General features: G+C 39.6%; 1 protein-coding gene across 1 annotated transcript in view; it reads right to left on the bottom strand.

Annotated features, from left to right (window-relative positions):
- The window catches only part of COL24A1 (collagen type XXIV alpha 1 chain), a 542,658-nt gene that overhangs the window by 371,005 nt on the left and 144,828 nt on the right, over window positions 1-26,825 (bottom strand). Inside the window, exons 3-4 of the mRNA XM_079924384.1 lie at window positions 20,305-20,435; window positions 10,473-10,537 (exon numbers count right to left, since the gene is read on the bottom strand). Coding sequence (XP_079780510.1) covers window positions 10,473-10,537; window positions 20,305-20,360 — 121 coding nt within the window. The 5' untranslated portion in view covers window positions 20,361-20,435. The remainder of the gene's footprint in view (window positions 1-10,472; window positions 10,538-20,304; window positions 20,436-26,825) is intronic.

The raw sequence follows: 26,825 nt of genomic DNA on the forward strand, positions 1-26,825 counted from the left end.
AGTGAGTTACACAAATTGCTTAGTTTCCCAGTGCATAATAATTTATGTTTATACTATACTGTAGTTTATTAAGTCTGCAATAGCATTATGTCTAAAAAACAATGTACATACTTTAATTAAAAACTACTTTATTGCTAAAAATTGCTAACCATCATCTGAGCCTTCAGCAAGTTGTAATCATTTTGCAAAACAGTATCAAAAACACTGATCGCGGGCTTCCCTGGTGGTGCAGTGGTTGAGAGTCCGCCTGCCGATGCAGGAGACACGGGTTTGTGCCCCGGTCCGGGAAGATCCCACATGCCATGGAGCGGCTAGGCCCGTGAGCCATGGCCGCTGAGCCTGAGCGTCCAGAGCCTGTGCTCCGCAACGGGAGAGGCCACAACAGTGAGGCCCGTGTATCACAAGAAAAAAAAAAAAACACTGATCGCAGGCCATAATACATAGAATGTAAAAGTTTTAAATATTGTGAGAATTACCAAAATGTGACACAGACATGAAGTGAGCAAACGCTGTTGGAAAAATGGCACCAATAGACTTGACTGAAACAGGGTTGCCACAAATCTTCAATTTGTAAAATATGCAATATCTGAGAAATGCAATAAAGTCAAGTGCAATAAAATGAGGTATGCCTGTAGAGAACTGTTAAGGATAAAAAGGCACAGGCAAGAGGGTTGGGGAGAACAGGAGAAAAAAGAAAATGTCTTCTATCTGAATACAGAATTTTTACATTAATTTAAGCCTAGCCCTGGATACCACCAAATTGCAAATTTAAATTTAGATATTTGGTACTGATGAATATAGCAAGAAAAATCTTAGTTGTCTATGGTAAGTTACTTGTTTCATGAGTGGCTCTAACCAGGAAATCAATGTAGTTTGTGTCACTTAGGATATTAGTTAGTATTTAAAGAATACTCTTTATCAACAGATAAAGGCACTTTATTAGATGGCTTACATTGTTTAAAGAGTAAGAATAATAGCATTTATTAAACTGTTTCTATGTACCAAGAACTATGCTAAGAATTTTACTGTATTAAGCCACATAATTCTCATAACATAATGACGTATGTGCTATTGTTAATCCATCTGACAGTTATAAAAACAAGTCACAGAGAATTTAAATGATTTTCCCAAGGTCACCCAACTAGGAAGTTCAGAGGCAGAATTTGAATGTAGGCAGTTCTCTAGAGCCAGTCTATTAGCATGGCAACTTTTCGGAATGCATATGTAGCCTGATGGCAGAACTGACTGTATCTCCACCTATTTGCTTCTTAAACAGAATACATCGTGGTGTTGCCAAGACAACGCCTTGCTCTTTTAACTATAAACATCAAGCCTAATGACTTCATCCAAACCATGGTTTCAGTAACCACATATGCTGACTCACAAACCTCTCTTCTGGGTTTGAATAACCAATTGCCCACTGAATTTATCCAGTAGAGGTTAGTTATCCCACGAGCACTTCTAACTCAATACATTTCCCCCCAGATTCGTTCCTCTTCCTTTAGTGCGTTTCTCAGTGAAGATCCCCACTACCACACCAGGAGTCTGAGTAATATTTTTATAGCGTAAATTATATCATGGCATTCTCCTGAACAAAATTCTTCAATGGCTTCCCATCACACTAAAAGTGCAATCCAGAGTTTTACGGGGTGCATGAAACCTATGTCACCAGTTCCCTTCTTACCTATCTCATCTCTCCCTTCATTTCATCCCACCTCTGCTCCATCCAAACTGGTCTTTTCTTATTCCTTAAAACCACTAAACTCATTTTTAACTCACAGCATTTACACTTATTTTTCTCTTGGCTTAGAATGCTCTAAACCCTTAGTTCATTCTGATCTAGGCTCAAATGTGACCTCCTCAGAGAGGCTCTCCCTGGCCACATTACCTAAACTATAAAACAGTTATCCTCCTTGCCCCAATAACTCTCTAACTCTAATGTCTTACTGAGCTTTATAATTTCTTCATAACACTGAAAATTTAGGGGAAAAATGTATGTATATATAAACTATTACTTGGCTCTCTAGTTGAAATGTAAGTCCTTCAGAGTAGACCTTCATCTTGTTTTACAGTAATATTCCAACAACTAGGACAATGACTAAAAACAAAGTAGGTCCACAGTATTGCTTGAATGAATTAATCAATCCAGTCATCTAACCCAGAAACCTGGTAATTATCTTTGATACTTCCCTTCCCGCCCATTCTCCATATCTATTCAGTCACCAAGTCCAACACAAGCCTTAGTTAGGCTCTCTTTAGTCAGATTTTAATATTAGCCTCCTAATAGATTTCTCTGTCTCTTGTGAGACATCCTTGTCCCATCCATCATCCACACTGCTGCTAGAGAAAGCTTCCTAAAGCACAGAAGAAAATGAACATTAGTTCATGACACCCCTTCCTACAACAACACATCAGTATTTCTCATAGCTTTTAGTACTAAACTCAATCATCTTATTTCTGCCCTCAGGCCCTTAATGATATAACCTCCTGCCTATATTTCTAGTCTCACATTCCATACCTTCCTAATAAACTTCACTGCTTGGCAATATCCTGTGCATATTATCACATATTATTGCTGGGAAGGTTGGCACTGACCATGATTCCACTGGGAAAGCATAACTGGACACTCCACATAAGGACTTTCCTAGACTCTTCTCCCCGAGTCTCTTCCCTAGACTGATTTTAATCTGTATCCTTTTGCTATAATCTATCGTAACAGAGTATAACAGATTTCATGAGTTCTGTGAGTCCTTCTAGAGCATTATTGAGCCTGAAATTGGTCTTGGGGACGGGACCCTCAAACTTGCAGTTGGTGTCAGAAGTAAGTGTGGTCTTTGGGACTGCCCCCTAATTTACACTGGTTTACACGTTTCTTCTCAATGATTTATCTTCTCACTCCACGGTAATTCCTATTCTTGATACTTAACTTTTCCTTGAATTTCTTGCCATATCAAAGCTTACAAAAACTCATTCTTTCAGAGTCCTGGTAAGTATGTCCCTCCTTGCCAAGTTTACATATCTTATAAGACTCAGTTCAAGTGTTACCTCCTCTTTAAGCCTTCAGTTCAAGTTTTGGTTTGTTGTTGTTTTGTTACATACTAATAACAAATAGATCCTTTCTCAGTATGTTAATAAAAATCAGTCTTCTAGAAACATCTTAAAATGGAAATAAATAGTTCCAGTACAGCCAGAGGCAAGGATGACCATTATTAAACTTTGTTCTGCAGAAACCTCCCAGCCAAGTCCCAGAGCTCTGGAAACCAGACTCATGCATCCCCAGGTAGAAACCTGGTGGATTCTTCTGCCAAAGAACAACACTTCCCAAGAGGAAAGACCTAGAGAAGGTGAAGTACAGAGATCCCTCAATGAAACCAATTAGTCCACCAGCCCCACTCACACACACAGAGCTTTCAGTCATCCCTTTGGTGCCCCCTTCTTCAATATTAACAGCGAGCCAGGGATCACCAAGCATGTGAGGACAACCTCTTAACAGACACGATGGAAGCAGGAAAAGGAACTTCTAGGAGACAGAGACTGGCTGTCACATTTCTTTACAGACCATGAAAAGGCCATTTACACACTTTTGCCACACCTTAGCAGCTGGCGATATGGACAGACATCTCCATTTTGGGCTTTGGATTTGAAACAAGTGATACAAAGAAACAGACAGAGGAAAATGTGTCCACCATCCAGTGGTGGCCACAGTGGCCCATACTCCTCCTGGGGAGTAGCTCTACCTATGGTCTTGGTCCATAATTTCCCTGGTTTCTGTTCTTAGTGACCTGATTCTCTAGACTTCCTGGCAATTCTGTGAACCACAGAATAGCTTTCAAGAAAAACCTTTCTGCTTTTTAATAAACCAGAATCAATTTCAGTTGCTCACCCTCAAGCACCTATCTTACACTGATCTCCAAATTATATTGTTAGGTGAAAAGCAATATGATAAGTATAATATCATTCAAATAAAAGCAAAAGCTATCTACCAAAAAAAAATCAGTCTTCTAAGCCTGCAAGTCTAATGCTCAGATATAGGCACAGACACCAACCTGACTTGCCTTTCATTTGAAACCTATATAATAAGCAGTATGATATTATCACTAGCTAGGAGAAAAGAGAGACAGGTAGAGGGAAGATGAGAGGGAGGTGCAAAGAGAGACAGACAGGAAGTGGGGGGAGAAAGGGAGACAAAAAGGAGAAATTGCGTCTCCGTAGGTGCTGAAACTCTGACTCATACCCAAGCATTTGACTCACTCCAGTGGCTACATAATTGACTCTGTGGTGGAGTAGAGTATATGCCTAAAGAAACAGACATGGGAGAGCCAATGGTTACACTTGTTTTTACAAGTACAGAGAGCCAAAGAACCATTTTACCTGTCAACATTCAACAATATTCTATCACAAACTGGAGGAACAAGGGTAGTATTATGGTTACCTTTCAAAATGTAAGGATTCTTTCATTTCTTAGAAATTAGTAGCTTAAAAGATTTATCAATTTTTAGTTAAAAAATAGAGTAATATCATTTAAGAGTGTAATAAATTACAGTATTAGTGCATTATTAATTAACTAAATTAATACAAAAAGCACTTAATTTTAACAAATTCTCACTGTTTAAAATTTTCATGTATCTGGGTCAGTTAAGTCACCAAAGCTATGTTCTTTCTAGTTTGTAGGAATGAAAAAATAAAATGATTGTTTAAAATAAAATCAGAATTGTACATGAGGAAGATCATACAGCCTTCAATATACTTTTCTCCTTGCCAATTTACCCAGATTGACTAAATAACTAAGCAAGTGCCTAATATCCACTTCCCATTGTTCTATATAGCCTCACCCAAATCGTCTGGGCCAGAATTAAGACTCAAATATAGGCTTCTTGAATTCCCGCTCACTGAGTTAAGGAACTAAAGGAAGTTGTGTAAAACCAACTATTTTATTTTATTTTTTCAATATCATCAGTATATAGAAAAAGGAAAGGATCCAGAGTATTTTTTTCTACTAAACTTTATCGTATGCTCGTCATGTATATAATAGTCATGCACTAAGCACTTTACATGTGTTCTCATTTTACCCACAACAACCTATGTAGTAAGAATTATTATCATCCTCACTTTTAAGTTTCTGATATTGAGGCTCAAAGTATGTAAGGAACTTGCTCAAGGTCACGTAACTGGTAGGCACTGGAACCTGGGCATAAACCCAGGATTCTGGCTCCAGAATACCTGTGCACCACTGTCACTGGGTATGTTAGAAGAGGAAATTTTGACTTTACAGTATTCTTGGGCTTCCCTGGTGGCGCAGTGGTTGAGAGCCCGCCTGTCGATGCAGGGGACACGGGTTCGTGCCCGGTCTGGGAAGATCCCACATGCCGCAGAACGGCTGGACACGTGAGCCATGGCCGCTGAGCCTGCGCATCCGGAGCCTGTGCTCCGCAACAGGAGAGGCCACAGCAGTAAGAGGCCCGTGTACCAAAAAAAAAACACAAAAAACAGTATTCTTAATGTAAGTACATCTATTTTGGATAAAGAAATAAAAGCAACTTATTTATAAAATGAGAAATGAAGCTTTAACCTATGTGTAAAATTGTTGGTTAAGTGTCCATAAGGGGTTTTGGCAGAAAATGCTTGGAGTTACTGCAACTAGAATGAGTTGCTTCTTACAACAAACACATTTTTGGGTTAATTTCCACAGAAAATACTCTTCTTGGAGACACGCATTTTACACAGAGATTTCTACAGCTGTGGTTTGCACACCTAGGGATCATGAACCTGAGGAGTGCTGTGTATGTTGACAATTAGCTTACATCTCATATGGTGTAAGGTATCACACAGAGGTGTTGCAACTACGCCTACCTCACTGGCAGCCAGCCCACCAACAGAGTTATAAGGAGACCGTATCATATAAGAAAAGGGAACTTTCTGTCAAATCCTTGGAAAACTCAGTCTTAAATAATTTTTTCTTGAAATAGAATCATCTATTCATTTGGTTATACCTAAACCTCGGTTATAAAAGAAAGATTTATATTTATGAACAGGATATTTTAATGGTTTTCTTAGCTGTGCTAAAAGTTAAAGGAAGAACTGAAAACATGGCAAATAACAGATGTTTATCTCTGCATAGTCTTAAAGTCTCACTAAAATGAGAATAAGGAAATGTGGTTTAAAACTACCTAGGCAAAGTGAAAGGGTAGAAGAAACAACAGATAAGAGATATCAACGAATTTTTGAAAGATGAAAAACACATGAAGGAATTAGAGCTGACGAACACTAAGGGCTTTAAGAAGGAAGTGCTAATGATGGGCAGGCCAGTTCACACTTCAAAGTCCTGAAAAGGCTCAACAACTGAAGGCTCCAAATCACTGAATTCAGGAAAGAAGCATGAGGCATCATATGGGAGAGAGGGGAGGGTCTGAAAATCTGTATAAGAAGCTTTGAGAGCAAAACTGCAGATTAGAGCTTTCTTATGTAGAAACACTGAATCAATCCTAGCAGAAGAGGGAAAAGAAGCGCCATAATGAGAACAAGGGAATTCAGTAAAAATCTACATACTAAATGGTGAGACAGCAACTCCCCCCCTCCCAAGAACCTCTTTGTATCATTTAACTCCAATAACAGTGGCAACCAGGATTATATTCTACAAGTAAGAAATTGAAGGATTCTTCTCTAAAGAAACTGGACAGCCTTAGACACTTGCGGTCCAACAACGAGATGGTCAGCAATGTTCATTTATGACGCTCTATGTAGAATATACCAGTTAACAAGCCCACCCATGCAAAAAGAGTTTCCAAGCATAATTTTATTGCCTTGCTTTTAAATGATAACACAGGTAATATAGACTTATGAAGAATTTTTCCAACATAATAGACCAAAGCAAACCAAAATTTGTGGGAAACAAAGACAATACAGGGAGCAGAATAAAAGTTCAAAAAAATTTTTATCTTTGGAAAGCTGAGTAGATATTATACCAAAGAAACAAGAACAAAATGTTTTTTTTTCTCCCTCCCTTCCCCCAAAATGTTATTTTTTAAGATGCAATCTGAGTGAAAAATCTCTTAAAATTTTAAATGCAGCACAAGTAAATAATTTAAATATTTGGGAATAGTGACTCATGAAAATCTGATATAAAATGTAAAGAAAACAAAAATGGGAAATCGGAGCTAAAAATAAGAAAATACGGAGTTCAATCCAGATCCAATATCTGACCAATAGAACTTATAGAAAGAAGAAATAAATATGTCAGAGAGAAAAAAACTAACACAGGAAAATTCCCAGAAAAATGAAAGATATTTCCCCATTGAAAAGGCCTAATGACTACCCATCAGAATAACTTGAAAAAACACGTTATTGCAAAATTTCAAAATATCAAGGATAAACAGCTGATCTTAAGGTTTAAAGTGGAAAATTAAAAGGTCATACATAAAGAATCAAGAATTAGCATAACATCAGATTTTTTAAGTGCAAGCCAGAAGACAATGGATGGAAGTCTTTAAAATTCTGAGAGACAACTATTTACAGCCTAAAATTCTATACCCACCCAAACTACCCTCAAGCATATGGGTGAAATAAACACATTCTCAGAAATGCAATGATGCAAGAAGTATAACACCTAAGTACACATTCTCAGGATGCTATTGGATGATATGCTCCACTCAAATTAGGAAATGGACAATGCAAAAGGAAAATATGAGTTCCAAGATACTGGATCTAACACAGATGAGAGGCATCAAATTTACAAGAAGCTTAGACAGCTACCAATCCATGGCAGAACAGAATCTTAGCTTCCAGAAGAAATATCTCCAAGAAAAAAAACTCAAATGGTTAGAGTATTTGGTGTATTTGTAATAAAATAGTTTTCAAAGAAGTTTTAAAATTCTTTTGGAGTATCTAAGAATTAGTCATAGTGCCATAGAAAACAAAACAAACAACAACAAAAAAAGGAGGAAAACTATACAGAGAGGATAGAAGAAAAGAAGAGAGTGAAGAGGAGGCATAGAATGGTGTAAAAATGTTAAACTCTCTTCATCAAAAATAGGAAGTCAATACAATATACAAGCATATTATTAAGAACTATGGAGAGTAAAACCAAAAGAAAGTTTGGGTAAAGGATTGCAAGACTAGGTAAGGTCAAGGGATATTATTTTCTGTTATATATTTTGTAGCACAACTTGACTTTTTAAACTATATACTTGTATTACTTTTTTTAAGTTTGGGCAACTATCATAAGCACAAATAAATATTTATATTTATTTCTGAGAAGTCTAATTTGGGATCATCTCTAGCTCAAGTATACATATTCAGCAGTATTAAGGTTGCAAATGATATTTGTAATCACTATCAAATCACAATTTCTCTGAAAATGTTTTTATAACCTCCTGATTAGATATTATTGTATCATGCCAATTCAACAATAAACTATTTTAGGAAAACAGTACTTCTAAGTTTCTAATAACATACCACTACTTTCATTTCATTTTTGTGCTCAAAAGTACTAAATTTTATAAAGTCAAAGAGGTTTTTAAAATATTTTTTTTGTTAAGAACTCAAAATAAAATTTTATGAAGTCTGAAAAGATGTTCACCCTGAAATAAAAAAGCACATTTTGTATTCTGTAAATGAAATCTTAAGGTTGAAAGAAATATTTCTTTCATTTACTCCTTTCATTGCTTCTGACTTTTTAAAAAAAAATCTATTAATAAATATTCAGCTTTCCTTATATCTTTCTTTGGGTTTTTAATATTTGGATAATGACACATTTTGTAAATTATTAAACTCATAACACTAACAGATGACAACTGTAAAGCAAAGGGTATGTGTAATGGAAAGAAGTAGGGTTTTTTTTGATGTTTTTTTTGGGTCAGACTTGACAGGCCCAAATTCAGCTCTTAGCTGGGCAAGCCCCTTCCTTGGGCCTCAGTTTCTTCATCTATGATACTACCCTACAGGTTCATTACGAGGATTAGAATCACATGTAAAATTCCAGCAAATGACAAGACACAAAATAGATATTTAATAATGGCAATTATCCTCTTTATATTCTCTCTTGTCCAAGAGGCTTAATTTTAAAGAATTTGTAGACTTTATAGTCTAAATACCTGAGTTCAAATCTTGGTTCTTCCATTTATTAGCCTGCAACCCTTGGGGTAGTTATTTATTCTTCTTAATCTTGGTTTCAGCAATTCATGGGCATAATTATAAAAACCCTGCAATGAGGTAGTGATGAAGAAAATGTATATTCTACTAGCACAGTGACTGGTAACATAAGTTCTCAGAAACTAACAGTAATGATAGCAAGAAGTTAAGAGAGAGTTTCTCTCCTCTTCTTGGCTACTTAAAGCAAACTAAAGCAACAGAAATGACTTGGTCAAAAATAGCATTTATGAAGTTACATGTGACCTGATTTAATGATCTTCCCATAAAAGACAGTTAGAAAATGCCTTCCGTGATACCTTTTAATTCATATATGTGGTATTCGACAGAATACTTAACGTTATGTCCGTTGGTCAATTTGGTCAATAAATAGAGTACCACCCCCTCCTTTGTGCCCTCTCTCTACCTACATGTATTTTGTTTACTTGTCTTTTTCTACTATTATTTGATTGACTAAATTGACAAGTGACACCTTGAATTGGTCATTGAATTGAAAAGTTGGTTCTGTCAAATGAATAATTTGGCAGCCCTGCTGATACAAAGCAGAGGAGGAAAAAAAAAATCAGGACCACGGTGATATTTTCTGTAGATCCAGCTTCAGGGTTTTTCTCTTTGACTTTGGCTTTTTTTTTTTTTTTTTTAACCTTTGACAAAGGCACTTGTTTTTTCACTTTGGGGCCAGAGGCATTACCTTATTCACATTTCAATCACTGGCAATTAGGATATTATGGTGGCAAACAGAAAATATTATTTAAATGCTGTTTAATAAATGAATAAATTAGGGTGTATATAGATTCCCCAAACTCTATCACCATACCACCAGAGCAACTAGATAGCAAGCAAAAACAAAACAAAACCTTCAACTACTTTCTAAACCTCTCCATTTGAATTAAATGAAATCCCAAGCCCCCTGGTATTCACATTTTATTTTGTTTCTTAATGATGTAAATCTAGACGGAGCATTTAGTATATGCCTGTGTTGTTTCAAGAAGTGCAAAGGTAATTCAGTCACAGTTTGCCACCCCCAAGAACTCCCACTTAAAATGAAGTCACAAGCAAAGCCTTTTTACTGTACAAAACTTCTCTTTTACAGAGAGTGTGCTTAAAAAGGTAAGCAATTTCACAGACAGAAGATATGAGTAATTCCTTAAAGGTCATATTTCCCCCAAAATTGGTTTCTTCACCCTTACTTTCTCATTGTACTGGGTAGAATTTTTTATTGTTTAATGTTGAATTTAAGGTCATGACAACTTGAAAAGTCATGCACTTTTGCTGTCTGGAAGCTGACTTTTTATATAAGTAAATAAGTAACAAGGTAACATTCTTACCTTGATCTTGTGCATGAACAGCACCCCCTGACACACATAGTACAATAAAATGAAGAAGCAGTTTCCTAAAAAAAGAAAAACAATTGGGATAAACTTAGTTGGACATTTATGACCTATAAATCATAAAATTCAAAATGAACTCTAGTGCAAGATTAAGAATTAAGCTATTATTTTAATTAACACAGTATTTTAATACTCATTGGTCAAAAGCAAGGGCTCTGAATTCAAGTTCCAGCTTTGCCACTTACTGTGTCTTGGGCACCCTTTATATTACTCTGTGCCCTAGTGTCTCCATCTATTAAGTCTATCTCATAATGGTTTTTGAATATTAACTAAAAAACTTCATGTAAAGTACCCCAAACAGTACCTGGCACACAGGAAAAACTCAATAAATGTGAACTAGTACAGGTGAAATTATTATTAGCAGTATATATTATGTCAAATCACCATACATGTAATTTTACAAAGTATTACAGATTGGCACAAAATACAACTTATAGTCACTTAACCACAGTGATTATAAATTGATGAAACCAGTTATTTGCTTAAATGTTTTTATATAAAATCTATTTGCAGATCATATTCAAATCATTCGCACTAGATTCACGACTCGTTGGTTCTGAAAATACTAACGACCTGTAGATGTCAACACTGACCACTGTGATTAGCAGTAATTGTGAACACAGTACTCAACCACTACAAATCAAAATATTCATTCACATTGATTAGCAAGGTAAAAATACTTTGTGATTTTTTTAGTTTAACCAAACTTTTGATAGATTTTATTGATTAGTCTTCATAATTGGCTTTACCTACCAACTGAAAATCAGAGATAGTTTCAAAAAGTAATGACGAGCATACTGAAAACTATTTTATTACCTAGTTTTTCTTGCCAATATAGACTCTGTTAAGTCTAACTCAGACTCCTCAAATGACATTTCTGAAAATACATTTCTGCAAGGAATGATTACAGAACCCTGTGAAAATCATTTTTATTAAGTTCCTGGTGTGCTAGTAGTAATTGGTACATTTTCTATTTATCACTATGTTTTTACCTTTATCAACAGTAAGGAGCATGTTAATGTAACAAAGTAAGCCAATATAGAATTATACTATTATAATTGTATGTTTATACACAATATAAAATTATACTATTCTCTTTGCTATAATGGACATATTATTTGTATTAGAATAGTATTAAGCATTTTTTCAGTAAGTGAAAAATGTACATTCTATGGTCATACTTAAAACAGAGCACAGCTTTTATAAGACTTTGATAGAATACTTAACAATCATTAACTCTACAAACTAATCAACTGAATCATTATAGAAATTTCAACTGATATGGGCAAATAGCTGGACCATATATTTTAATGAAGCCTATAAAAGATTCCCATATATGGTGTCATCCATGAGATGGTTCTCAAATGTTAGTTTGCCAAAGAACCACCTGAGGCTTTTTTGAAAAATCCAGATTCCAGGCCGTCCCACAGTGACTATGATTCATAAATTTGAAGTGGATCCTCAGCATGTATACATTTTTAACTAGGTGATTCTAATATTGATTGCATGTGTACCAAACTCTGAGGAAAAACAATTTAGAACATTTACTATTGATAGTTACATTGAACTTAAAATAACCTAATATTTTGCTTAAATCACATATATCTAATTTTATGACGACACAAATAAGATTTGACCCTTTAAAAAAAAATCCTTTTCTACTGCTCTAGATCATGATTTTCAAACATGAGTGGGTATCAGAATCACGTGGAGGGCTTGTTAAAAATTTCTCAGGCTCCACCCTGAGAGTTTCTGACTCAGTAGGTCTGGGGTGGGACTCAAAAATTTGCAATTATAACAAGCTCTCAGGCAATGCTGATGATGCAGATCTGGGGAACTACACACCCAGGACCACTGTTCTGGAAGAGATGATGCTCAACAGATGATATGAGGCCTACTTGTTTTGCATCTTTTTACCGGAGCTGCATAGTGGAATCACCTGGTGATTTTTAAAAACTAACACTTGGGTTCTTCCCTCCCCACCCCCACCCTCAGAGTGATTTTAATTTGTCCCACAGGGATTTTTAAACACTTCTCAGGTGATTCCAATGTGCAACGTTGAGGACCACAGTGTGAAATGAAAATAATTTCCTTGGGTGCTCCAGGATGGATCCCAACGGGGTCTAGAGTTTGAGTAAAAGGAGGCTCTTTTCCTTTCAAATTTCTATTTTCAACTGGCAGGACGTACATCGGTAAGACTAGAAAATAGCTCAAGATTCCGGTCACTGAAGGACAGTATATCAGAATTATGCTGTTTTAACAGAAAATGCAACATGAAAGGATGCACTTCTCACCTGGCCAAAGTAATCTGGCTCACTGAGAGCTTAGAAATAACCCACAGGCACTGTTCCATCCAGAATAAAGCTAACTAGTGAAGAGTACAGTAACTAGCACTATTCACGTGGCAATTCAGCCAACTCAGACTTTCCCATGACCTCAGGGGAAAAAAATGGAAAATAAAGTTATTTCTAGATATGTTAACAAGTCTACTCCTGACGTGAGGCAGGAAAACCTGAACACATCAAACATCATCCCTCAGCCAGGTGATTTTAGGAGATTATGACAAATCAGTTGAGCCACACCTTAGGTAAGCGTACCTATGTACTAATTTGATGACTAAGAGAGAGATCAATGATAGGAAATAGTGATCTTCTTTCTCTTTTTCTAATTCTGCCCCAAACTTCTGGCCAACTGTCGGGCTATACCCCACAGGCCGGCAAGCCTCAGAGTTGCCCAACGTCTAAACTGAAAAAAGAGCCCCAAAACAGCGACAGAGGAGACATCAACGGTTTGTTGGATACGAGATCTTACAAGTCTGAAGCAAAAGGTCCTGGAGCAACACCCGCAGCACCGTACCTAGCAGACAGCAAGCAGGACAAAACAGCAACCTCCCAGAGGGAGAAGGAGGCTACCATTTATAGGGAGGATTGACATCAGGTTGGCTCATCAGTTACCAGGGAAACCAGCGGCTGGGGACAGGTGGGCAGTTACTAATTAAGTCCTATAATTAAGAAGATTGGATAGTCATGTGAGTGAAGCAGGGCCTGGTCGAGCAGGGGATTTACAGAGAGCAAGAGAACAGCCATCTTGAATGGCCTGACCGTACAACTAAGGAAGAGCAGGAAAAGTCAAGTTCCTCACCAGGTGTTCAAGGCCCTTATCATTCAGCTTCAACCTCCTTTCTTTTTTTAGCACTATGGACCAATTACATCTGACAAAATTACATCTGACATCTTACAAAGCTCCAGCCATATCATGTTATTCTCTACTCCATGGACAGACCTTGTAAGTGCCTGAAAAGCTCTCAGTCTCCACCTGTCACAATGTTCAGTATCATCAAAGCCTAATTTGAATACCTGCTCCATGAATTTTCCCATCATCCCTAAAGAGGACTGGATCTTTTCCTCACCTCTGTACTCTTGATGCTTTAATTTTAACTGTATTATAGCCCATATATGTTGTACCTTTTTTCTTTGTTTTTTTTTTGTTTGTTTGTTTCTTTATTTTTCCAGTTCGCGGGCCTCCCACTGCTGTGGCCTCTCCCATTGCGGAGCACAGGCTCCGGACGCGCAGGCTCAGCGGCCATGGCTCACGGGCCCAGCCGCTCCGCGGCATGTGGGATCTTCCCGGACCGGGGTACGAACCCATATCCCCTGCATCGGCAGGCGGACTCTCAACCACTGCGCCACCAGGGAAGCCCTGTTGTACCTTTTATGATTAATTAGTAAGTAAATATCTGAGCAAGTAACAGGTCTTCACCTTTTATCAATTTCTTACATAAAATTGACACAATAAATATTTTTAAACAGGAACAGAATAATAGTAAGATCTCTCAATGACTGAGGAATTCAATTCTTCCCTATGAACCTAATTCTTTTAACACTTAGGAAAAAGTAAAGTAAAATAAGGGTACTTTTAGTTGGATGTCCAAAGAGGGAAAGAAGAATTTTTTTTTAAAAATTCTGCTGTGGTAGGGTAAATGGAAGTCTTCTTTTTCACTTTAACTGTTTTTTCTCATCTCTGAAGTTGGAACACAGAGAAGAGATCAAGCTTAACTGATATAATCAGGTTGATAAAGAGCCCAGCTCTATCACTGAATAAAATGGATGTCTAATGAATCCAAGCTTTCTGGGAAATGTCTAGTTGAGCTGGGCTTGTTTATTTCTTTGCTTTTGCTCCCCTCTCCCCATGATATTACATTTATGATACATTTACTTAATTAAGAAAAAAATATCACATTTCCACATTAGCAGATGATAGAGTTCTCAAGGGTAGCAGCTGTGCTTTGGGCTTCTCCACTGTAGTGCTGTGCATATCATGCTAGACATGCTGGAGTCCTTAAATAAGTTAAAATTAAAACTATTAAGTTGTTGCAGAGAAAACAACATGGTTAATAAGAAAATAACACTAGACTAGGAGTCAAAAGGCTAATCCTGGTTCTATTTCAAACTCATTCTGTGACCTTGGGTGGGTTGTTTCAAGTTTCTGAGTCTTAGCTGACTCATCTATTATGTGATGACATAATATAAATTTTATATTTTGAATTCCAAATATAAAACCACCAAATTTGTGTGTATGGCAGAATCCTAGTAATATACTGGCATTAGAGGACAAAAATCAAGCTACGTTCTTAGCAAGATGTTGTATAAATCACTATATATAAAGGGCATGTCGTTTAACCACAGCTGGGGAAAGGTCCTCATACAGTTCTGGCCAATTCTTTTTTAATTAAGTAACCTAAAATAGTCTACTTTGCTAATTTGTTCATACATTTAGTGTACCCTAATGAAAAGTCTAGTTAGTGTATTAAATACAAATATTTTTCAAATATTCAAACCATGCCTGTTTTTGTTCATTTTTTTGTACGTCTGGACCATGTGTCATTAATATAAAGTAACAGAAGTACATATACTCAGACAGTTAACAAAATCAGACCAGGTCTGAAAGAAGTTAACAATATGGTAAGAAACATTCAATAAATGTTCAGCAAATATAACCCATAATATTACTGAGGATATATAACAAAATGTGAAATACTCTGTGTGTCTGGTCTGCTAGCCACATTTTCAGTTTGACATAAGCCACAGTCAAAACATGACCAGACACGTGAAGGGTGAAGGCCTCGAGGGGATCAAGCAGGAAATAGATATCTAAAGACCATACTGAGAATATTTAAGGAACTAATATCCATCCCAGGCATCTTCCCTAAATAATTCTTAGAGCTATTCAACTTTCTCTTTATCTGAAGGGTTTAAGTTACTTCAGGGGAATTTCAGGCATCTTTTTGTTTAGGGCACCCATGAGACTTTCAGGTTTTATGATATATGTCCTCAAGTTACTGATGCTCATTCCTACACAGGTTCAATTTGTGAATAAGAAACTTTTTTTTTTTACTGAATTGGCGATTTTCGTTTAAACCAATTGGAAAAAGTAGACTAATCTGAAAAACATACATGTAATATACGTCAAGAATTTCAACAATTTCCATCACACTGCGTTTACAAGCCAAAAAATTCTCTAAGTCATGACAGCTTTACAGATTTTGCTCTTTACTAGCTGCTAAGATCCAGTAATAGTAAAATTTCTGTACTTTGTTCCCAAAATAACTGAAAAACGGTTCTTATCCTAGCAGTAGGGAGTAAAGTGTTGTCAAAAACTTATACACAATGAATTCAACTCAATAGGTACCTGTATAACTAATCTAGTGTGAAACATACTAGAACTTTTGGTTAAATTCCAAGCATACAGGCAACTCATGAAATGCAAAGGAGATAAAAATGCTTGAGGACTTCAAGTGATCAAAATGCCTAGAGTCCAGTCACTAGCAGGGAAGAAATATACACTTAAAATAGTCTCTCCTTGCAGTACCACAGAGATTGTTAAACTGATTACTGCTTAGCTTAGCAAAGTTTCTGGCATACACTACTGTTAAATAAAGATTTTTAAATGAATGAATGTATCAATCTTCAGTCAATGAGACTACCAGGTGGTCTTGAGTTTCAACAAATATATAACTTCTCTGACATTTTCCACCTGTACACTGACCCCAAGATCAAAAAGCCAGGTGATCCTAACCTCCATTTATTCAGCTAAGAAAGTAACGGCTTTGCATGATCTAGTCTCTGTTTCTCTCTCCAGATCCAGCTCCAGTCACTTCTCCCCTAGAATGTGTGCTCCAACCAACTTCATTTCTTTCAGGCCCTCAAATGCACTGTGCTGTCTCACCTCTGAGCCTTTTACTTTTCTCTCTGTCTGTAAAGCTCCATGCCTTTTCCACTTAGGTCTGACTGTAGATTTCATTGCCTTTGGTCAGCCTTTCCTTCCAGTACTCCTCCCGACCTTTCCCAACTACCAAGACTGTTAGATGTCCTTCTGTGTATACCCTTATCTCATTTTGTTATACTTGGTTGTTTCATTTTCTGTTTCCTATACTAAACTGGGCACATTGGGAGGGCAGCAATTAGGCTTCTGTCTTGCTCAATCATTGTATCACTTCTGCCTAGAACCATGCTAGACACTTAACTGGAGCTCAGTAAACATTTGCTGAATAAATGAGTAAATGATGAGTGAATGAATGGCAGAATGTTAGCCTTTTATGAGAATGAAAATGAAATCGTCTTTACTTCACTTCTTACTCAGAATTACAAACTCTAAAACAAGTCACAGTTGCAAAGCATGGCAAGGAAACTAGTACAGCTGTTCAAATTCCCATAATAAAATTTATTATCCTCCTGCAGCTTCACCGATTACCAAGCAGAATGTATAAATAACACTCAAAATTACTTTCTATAAATTACAATTCCTCTCCCTGAGACATCAGTTTACTTTAAACATTTATTTGAATGCAAAGATAACTAAGCAACTTTAAAAATAGAATTTCATGCTAGCTAGGAAATAGATGTTTATATACCAAACTTTGTTTCCCCCTTTGGTTACAGAAACCCTTTAATGACCATAATAGCCTGCCTGGGAGACTTTCCGACAACATGTTAAATCAATCTATCTAACACTGACTCTTGGTTTTAATTTTTGTTTTTTATTAATTCCACAAATTCACATTAGGTAATCTAACTAAAAGCAGCCCTTTGAAATAAAATGTCTTTAAGGATCTAGTTTTAAAACTGTAAATGTTTCTGGGTGACCAATCAGAATTGTGATTTAAAAAAAACTGCTCTGGGTTTCCCTGGTGGCTCAGTGGTTGGGAGTCCGCCTGCCGATGCAGGGGATACGGGTTCGTGCCCCGGTCCGGGAAGATCCCACATGCTGCGGAGCGGCTAGGCCTGTGAGCCATGACCGCTGAGCCTGTGCGTCCGGAGCCTGTGCTCTGCAACAAGAGAGGCCACAGCAGTGAGAGGCCCGCGTACCGCAAAAAAAATAAAAAACAAACTGCTCCTGCTCTCACAAAAAACATCACCACAAAAGGATGGTGGAAAGTTACAAAAGGATGGTGGAAAATTAAAATCTCAGGGATTTCATGGGGCACTCTAAGGTTTAATTCAGTGGCCTGACATTATCATCAGCTAATCAGCTGCTTCTCCTAAGTCCCTTTCCCTAGGAGGCCGGTAGCATTAATTTCAAACTGAAGAACTCTTAATTCTTTACAGAAACTGGATTTTTTCAAGAAACAATTTTCTCAGCTCAATCAGTAACTACCTTTCCCTACTTTGCATGTATGTGATTGGAGCTGTGAGGGGCTGCGATCTGATGTAATCTTGAATTACCGTTAATTTTCTGCAGCCCACCCCCACTGGGAACTGTCATGGAACAAACTGGATATCGCAGGAGGCTGCAAGGCCCCTGGCTGGGAGCCCATCTAGGAGTGCAGGGGAGACCAGAGCCTTCACGCAGGATCCCCTACCCACCCTGATGTCTCTCCACAAGGATTTTATTTTCCCCATTCCACATAGTCTAATTTTTCCTCAGAAGTTCCTCGATGTAATCCATTCTGTTTGGTTTCTCTGCCTCCCTCCCCCCAGTCATCTGGACCCAATTTACAAACTCCAAACTGCCCAAGAATTTATGCAGGGCCTTTTCTAGGAGCGTCTGGAAGGGAAGTGTAAACCAGACAAGACAGGGGCTAGGAGCTGAAGATCTGCTTTAATCTGAGAGGTTGGTCACAACTACCATGGGGAATGTTAGCAACGTGGGCCTCGAGTAGTGGCCAAGGTAAAGCCCTAGGGCCGGAGCTGGCAGGGAGAGCAAGAAGGACACATGGATGGAGGCGGAGGCTGGACAGGACGCGGAGGACCTCACCCAGCCACTCCTGGTGGCTCTGGATCCGCGGGTACCCAAGCCTCATTCCAGCGTTCCACCCGCCCTAGACCCTCGGGAAGATGCGCCAGGTCCCTCAGGATACCTTGCGCTCCCCTCCCCTCTTTCCGGGAGGGTCCATGCAAGGGACTTCACCAGAGAAAAGTGGCGAGAAACCTGCTTGGGAAACTAATGAGACCGGCGCGAGCCGCTCTGGGTCAGGTGGCTGGCAGAGTCTGGCCTCTTCTCGGACCCTGGTGGAGAAGTGTCAGGTCTCCCGGGCCCTGGGCACCTCGCCGCACGCACGCGGTTGCTGAGGTTACGAGCTTTCCCGCTCACTGAGTCATGCGCTGTGGGCGCGTGGGGATGTGCATCCTTGTCACTGGGGAAGCCGGCTGCCTGCCCAGGCTTCCAGAAGTCGGAGGAGAGAGGGCGCGAGCCCCAGCCAGGCTCGGCTGCAAGCGGCTGGGAAGCACATGTTCACACAAACACTGCCACAAGGCGGTCTTTCTCCGCACCCCGCCTCCCCTTGGCTGCACGGTCAGTTCTGCCCCCGGCCCTCCTCCTACCTACTCTCCCGAGGGGCAGCCTAGTGGCAGAGAACGACTGCAGTCGCTTTCGTCCCTCCCGCCCCCGGGGCCAGAATCAAACTTGCGTAACCCAATGACCTCTTCCAGGGGGGCCAGGGCAGCCAGCCAAGGCCATGCGCCCCACCCCACCCCCAATGTACGCTCTTTTCCGAGTGAGGCAGTGGGAGCAGGTACAGCGCCCAAAGAGAAGGTGGGGTGCCAGCCAGGGTCGACGCGAACACTCCCCGGGAGCAGCAGCCCCGCCCCCTCCCCGCGTCCAGCCCCTTCCGCAGTGACACTCCAGTGACCAGGGCGCAGCCTGGGCCCCAGATGGGCAGCACGCTTGTTGGCCTCCTAACAACTACAGGAGACTGCCGCTGAGTCCCACGAGTCCAGGAGGGCCCTGATGCCCGAGGTTCTGTGGGCACCCTCTCCCCCTACCCGGCAACCCTGCCCTCACGCCTGTGCTCAGGTCCAGGCTTCGCGCACAGAGCCCAGGGGACACCTAAGCGCCCCAGCAATACCCAGAGTGCACGCCCCGAGGAGCACCGCAGGGAAACAGGACCTCAGCCAGGGCTCCGAGGGAGGAGAAGGGAAGGAGGGCGCGAGGGCGACGGGAGCTAGAGCCTGGGCTGGCGTCCGAGTCCAGCTCCGGAGCTGCGGGAGCCACGGCCGCCCGCGTCGGGCCGCGAGCCAGCGAGCTTCTCCTCCAGAGCCGCAGTATCTCTTTAGCATAAACTGTCTGAGAGACCCACTGGCAGGAGGCTTCCTTTCAAACACAGTATTTTACAAATTGAGGAGACAACAGGAGGATGCCACGGCTGTTCAGCGACTCCCAACTTCAAAAAAGTGCCAGGGAGATGGTGCACAGATCTCCAACGGGCTCAGCGGATCCAGGGGGTGGGGAGAGGGGGTGCTCTAACCCCTGCCCTGGCGTGTGGGCTACTTACGTTTTTGCTGTGTGGGAGACCTGTCCACGCCTTGTCCTGCGGGCTCCTAAATGCATTTGTATGCATTTGTCCGTACGGCGAAGCGCTAACGAAAAACAGAAGCCAGCTCCGAACTGCTAAGGGTGCAGGTACTGTCCATGAAAAAGGGGGGGAAAATCACATGAAAACGATGCTCCAAAACCTCAACAATAACCACAAGGGGAGGGGGGAGATGGGAAGGAGGAAAGAAATAGCACCCGGAGGGTAGGCAGCTAGGCTCCCTAGCTCCCTAGCTCGGTAACAGACAAGTCCGGGGGGAGTCCTGCCCTGGGAGGGCGGGCGAGGAGACCTCACGGGCAGGCGGCGGGGCGCCGGCAGAAGCGGGAGCTCGGCTGCGAGTGCAGCCCTCGAGTTCACTTGCGGTTCAAAGACGACTCCGTGACTCCAGTGGAGTCCTCTGCTTTGGGCCTGGGAGGAGAAAGGGGTGGGGGGAGGGAAGGAGATGAAGTGGGGGAGGAAGTCCTTGGAAACAACCCGCGCTGGAACATTTGTCATACAAGTACACACACCCACTTCGGAAATCTGGTCCGTGCGAGGGGACCGGTGGCAACTGCAGGCGCTCGGCGTTGACTGACGCCGGCTGCTTCCCCTGGAAGAAGTGGAGCCAAGCAAATCCGGCCGGTGTTAAATTTCACCGCTCACTGACTTGCAATGACGTCACCAAACGTAGTGCACACCTCCCCCTCCGCCCCGCAACCTTCCCCCTACCCCGCGCCCGGCTGGGGCGCCCCTGTCCGCAAGCCCCTGGGCCCGCCGCGCCTGGGGCGCGCTCGCAGCCGCCCAGGCACAGCTCCGACCCTCTCGCTTCCCACGCTGTACTCCCTCGACATTCCCGAAGCGTGTAGGTGACTAGTAACCTTCCTCCAAGTGTCCATGTACCGTTTCCTTTTTCAGCAGTCCCCAATTTGATGTTTTCTCTCTTGAGTGTCTCCCATTCCCCCTTTTCTCTATCCTCTTTACACACACCTTCTGAAATCACATTTAGCTCAGCGGAGTCCTTCACTGTCCTCCGACTCTCTTGCTTTTTTTTGCAGCTATGCTTGTGGCCTACGTCGTATTATTAATTGACCGCAAAAAGTTCTCATTAATTCCTTTCCTCCCCTTCATTCTTTCCTTTCAGTCTGTCCCCGTACTACTTTCTACTGATTTTTCTCTTCTGTAATCCACTTTTCTGCCCTCTGCCTTTCTCCTGCTTACAAGCGTGGACTAATGGTCTGCAGTTATGCAAAAAAAGCATAGGAACACACCTCGGCCTTACCAATTTGAATACCTTCTCCAATGTTTGTAATAAATGTCTTTTTCGATGTAAGTCCCCATTCTCTCCACAGCCTCTTCATACTGAGAAGTCTACTTTGAAGAAAAAAAAAAATTAAATTCTGCTTTTATCCTTCTCATTAATAAGACTGGAAATTCCAGAAGGCCAGGGACCTATTATCTTGCTCATCATTGTATTTTCAGCACCTAAAATAGTATTTGATATGTCTGTTTAATGAATGACTGCTGTATACCAGTGAATATCATTTCTCCAAGTTTTCCTTGTCTATACTGTGCACCATCCACAGCTAATGACCCTTCCACAGGCTGAAAGGCATCCCGCATTACATACACACTATAAAAGTTAAGGTGACCATATTAATGAATGGAAATGACTGGTGTGGCCCTTGGAATCTGGAGGATTTTTTCCTCTAAGAACACAGTTTAATCCATCTTCCTCTTCCTCAATTTTTCAACTTTCCATCTTGAAATGATCGTAGATTTACATAAAAGTTGCTAAAAAAGTAAAGAGAATTCCTGTATAGCCTTCATCTGACTTCCTCTAATGTTAATATCTTACATAACCATGGTACAATGATCAAAACCAGGAAATTAACACTGATACAATACCTAATCTATAGACCTAATCTATAGATCTTATTTAAATTTTGTCAGTTTTCCCAAATGTCCATTGTCTTGTCCAGGATCTCATCTAGGATCCTGCACTGTTGTTTAGTTAGTTAATTAATTAATTAACAAAGATATTAAATAAATTGCCATATCTCCTTAGTCTCCTGCCCTCTGTGGAATTCCCTGTCTTCTTTAATCTTTCATCATTTTGACAGTTTTGAAGAGCACAGGTCAGTCATTTTGTAAAAGGTCCCTAAATTTGGATTTGTGTGATGTAGTCCCACGATTCAGGTTTTGTATTTTCAGCTAAAATACCACTGAAGTGATGTTGTGCCTTTGTCGGGGCATCGTATTGAGTATACGTAATGTTGATGTATTTTATGACTAGTGATGCTAACTTTGATCACTTAGTTAAGGTGTCACATGCCAAACAGCCACTGTAACTACCTGCCCCCCCCCCAACTTTTGTAGCAAATAGCCACGGCTTTCTGGAATCCTCCTAGAAACCCAGTATCAAGGGAAGATATTCATTCTTAACCTGAAGAATTTCTACAGTATTCTATTCCTACAGTATATCTATTTTTGACTACTGGTCAACTAAAAAATGACAAGTAATTTGGTTTGGTGGAAAGAATAGACTATGAATTAAGCAGATCTCAAGTAACTCACCCAATTTCTGTCTCCATTTCCTCTTCAATTACTTAAGGATTAAAAATATTTTTTTTTCTGTTCACAATGTTGATCAATATTTGAAAGCTGTATGAAATGGAATTATCATTAAAATGTATCTCAGGTTCTTTGAATATAAGAAGAGAATATTTGCTAGTTAGAGTTACTAGAGCCCTTTTCATGCAGAAGCATCCAAAGGGTATGCATACCCTCAAATAGAGTACATTTGATTGTGGGAGAGGAGGCATTTGCCCAGTAAAAAAATAAACAATGTAACGTTTAAGTGATATAGACTTTTTAGGATGGTAGAGTTCAGCATAGATAAAATTATTTAATACAGCTTAACCAAAGACCATGGGATTTAGCTGGGCCTTGAAAAGTGAAGAGGATTTACATGGGTGGAGAAGAGAAAGACAGTATGCTTAGAGGGACTTCCCTGGTGGTCCAGTGGTGAAGAGTCTGCCTTCCAGTGCAGGGGACGATCCCTGGTTGGGGAACTGGGATCCACATGCTTCGGGGCAACTAAGCCCGCAGGCCACAACTACTTAGCCTGTGGGCCTCAGCTATGGAGCCCACATGCTCTGGAGCCCACATGCCACAACTAGAGAGAGAAAACGCTGCACACCACAACTAGAGAGAAGCCCGCACGCCGCAATGAAAGATCCCACATACCGCAACGAGGATCCTGCAATTAGGACCCGATGCAGCCAAAAATAAAAACAAATAAATAAATAAAATATTTTAAAAGAAGGTAGTATGCTTAGAAATGTTGAGTAGGAGACTAATAGCAATTGAACAAGAGGAAGATATCTGAATTATATTCAGGGGAAAGGAGTAGATTCATCAGCTTGGGTTACAGGTTCGTGCATTAGAAGAGAGGTCGAGGGCAAACTATGGAAGTCCCTGAATGCCAGGATAAGGGTTCATTCAGTCATTCAATAAACACTTATTGTGTCACTGACTATGTGCCAGGAACTCTTCTAGGCACTCAATTACATCAGTGAACAAAATGCTTGAAAATTCTTCCCCTCATGGAGATTACATTCTATTGTTTAAATTTAATCTATGGGCAATAGGAAATATAATTAAAGAATTTTAAACATAAATGATTATGTTCCAAATTCCCATTTTAAGAAGACTAATCTTAACATCAGATGCTAAGATTGGAAAGAGAGAAGGCTGGAGGAAAAGTTCGGTGTAGGTATTGAAATATGTTTGTACTGTGAACTATGGTAGGAACAACAGAAAAGCTAAATGAGAGAATTGTTATTAAAAGGAATCAGGAAGATCTGATAACTGGTTAGATTGGGAAGGGAAGAGATATAGATGAAATTTCAAGTCTGAATGATTAAGAAATTATGCCATTGGCCAATGGCAAAAGGAAGACAACTAACTCAGTTTGAGACATACTATGTTGAGATCTTGGTAGGACACTGTTTTGGAACTACCCAAAGATCTGTTGGAGTTAGAAGCTGGACTTCAAGAGAAGGGCCAGAGCTAGAGTTTTAGACTTCTTCATTATCTGCCTAAAATGGTATTTGAGGCCTTGACAGTAGAGTCTGTTTTCAAAGATGTGAATATTTTAGTGGAGAATAGAGAGGCAAGGACATAGACTACAGAAAGTGGGAGGAAACAATATAGAACTAAAGGAGCAAGAACGAAAAGCACACAGCATTATTAAATAAGAGTACAGGAACTCAAAAACTAATAATATAGCAAATCCTTCATAATGCTTACTATGCATGAGTAGTGCTCTAATTATTTTATATACATATTAACTCATTTTATTTTCTACCAATCCTGTTAAGTAGGTACTACTTATTATCCATTTTATACAGAGGAGGAGAAAAAGTTTAGTTAAATTGCCTGAGGTCACAAAACTGGTAATGAATATGTAAACTCATGCAGACTGACTGGATAAAGTTGATGTTCTCAATAATTCCTCTTTCTGCCATTTTTCCTTCCTCTCTCTGTCCTTTTCTCTCCCTCCCTCCCTTCTTTTCAAGATCTAATCATTTCAGGACAAGGGGCTACTGAAATAGAATATAACCTTCTGCTACAGATCCTCATAAGGATACAAAATTCAGTATATGATGAAGGTGGCATTTCAAAACTCCACAAATAAGATCTGTTTTACAAATAATGCTGAAACTACTAGGGGGAAATAAATTTATCTCCACCTCATGGTGTACAACCAAAGTAAATTCCAATGCATTAATGGGTTTATAAAAATATTTAACTCTGTGAAGATTTAGAAGTAATTATATGTAAAAATATATCTTCTTCAGAGTGAGAAAGATTACATTTATTAATTTATCTATCAAATATTTATTGGGCAGCAATAGGTTTCAAACACTGTTCTAAGAACTAGGGAGAAAAGTCATCAGACAGACATGCCTGTTCTCTGGGACTTATAGGTTTTCAGAAAAACAGAAGTATGATTTAAAATTTTCAAGTGGTAAAATAAAAAAAAAATACAAATGTCACCCAATATAAACAAATGAAGAAACAAATGGAAAACTGGGGAAAATATTTGTAGTGCATAGCAATTAATCTCTTTTTATAAAGCATTTTATGTTTAAATAATTATAGACTTATAAAAAGTTACTAAACATAGCATGAAAACTTTCCAAATACCCTTCCTCCTATGTTCCCCAAATGCTAACACTTTACCATGTTGACTTTATTATTTCCTCCCTCTTTGTCTCTCTCTCTCCCAATTGTTTGAAAGTAACTTTCAGACATTATGCCACTTCACCCCTAAGCACGTAAATGTGCATTTCCTAAAAACAAGGTTATTCTCTTCCACAGACACAGTTAAATTATCAAAATCAGGAAATTAATATTCATACAGTATTATTCTTTAATCTACATACCCATTCAAGTTTCACCAGTTTTCTCCCTACATTGTAGTAAACCTTCATCTTCCCTGCTTCAAGATCCCATGTTGCATTTAATTGCATTTAGTCGCCTTTAATCTGGAACAGTTCCTCAGTTAGGGTGGCCAACTCATCTCTATTTTTTTTTAATCTTTATTGGAGTATAATTGCTTTACAATGGTGTGTTAGTTTCTGCTTTATAACAAAATGAATTAGTTATACGTATACATATGTTCCCATATCTCTTCCCTCTTGCGTCTCCCTCCCTCCCACCCTCCCTATCCCACTCCTCTAAGGTGGTCACAAAGCACTGAGCTGATCTCCCTGTGCTATGTGGCTGCTTCCCACTAGCTACATATTTTACGTTTGGTAGTGTATATATGTCCATGCCACTCTCCCACTTTGTCACAGCTTACCCTTCCCCTTCCCCATATCCTCAAGTCCATTCTCTAGTAGGTCTGTGTCTTTATTCCTGTCTTACCCCTAGGTTCTTCATGACATGTTTTTTTCTTAAATTCCATATATATATGTTAGCATACGGTATTAGTCTTTCTCTTTCTGACTTACTTCACTCTGTATGACAGACTCTAGGTCCATCCACCTCATTACAAATAGCTCAATTTCGTTTCTTTTTGTGGCTGAGTAATATTCCATTGTATATATGTGCCACATCTTCTTTATCCATTCATCTGAAAAACAAACAACCCAATCCAAAAACGGGCAGAAGACCTAAATAGACATTTCTCCAAAGAAGATATACAGACTGCCAACAAACACATGAAAGAATGCTCAACATCATTAATCATTAGAGAAATGCAAATCAAAACTACAATGAGATATCGTCTCACACCAGTCAGAATGGCCATCATCAAAAAGTCTAGAAACAATAAATGCTGGAGAGGGTGTGGAGAAAAGGGAATACTCTTGCACTGCTGGTGGGAATGTGAATTGGTACAGCCACTATGGAGAACAGTATGGAGGTTCCTTGAAAAACTACACATAGAGCTACCATATGACCCAGCAATCCCACTACTGGGCACATACCCTGAG

The sequence above is a fragment of the Stenella coeruleoalba genome, assembly GCF_951394435.1.
Source record: "Stenella coeruleoalba genome assembly, chromosome: 1".
In the NCBI taxonomy this organism is placed as follows: Eukaryota; Metazoa; Chordata; class Mammalia; order Artiodactyla; family Delphinidae; genus Stenella; species Stenella coeruleoalba.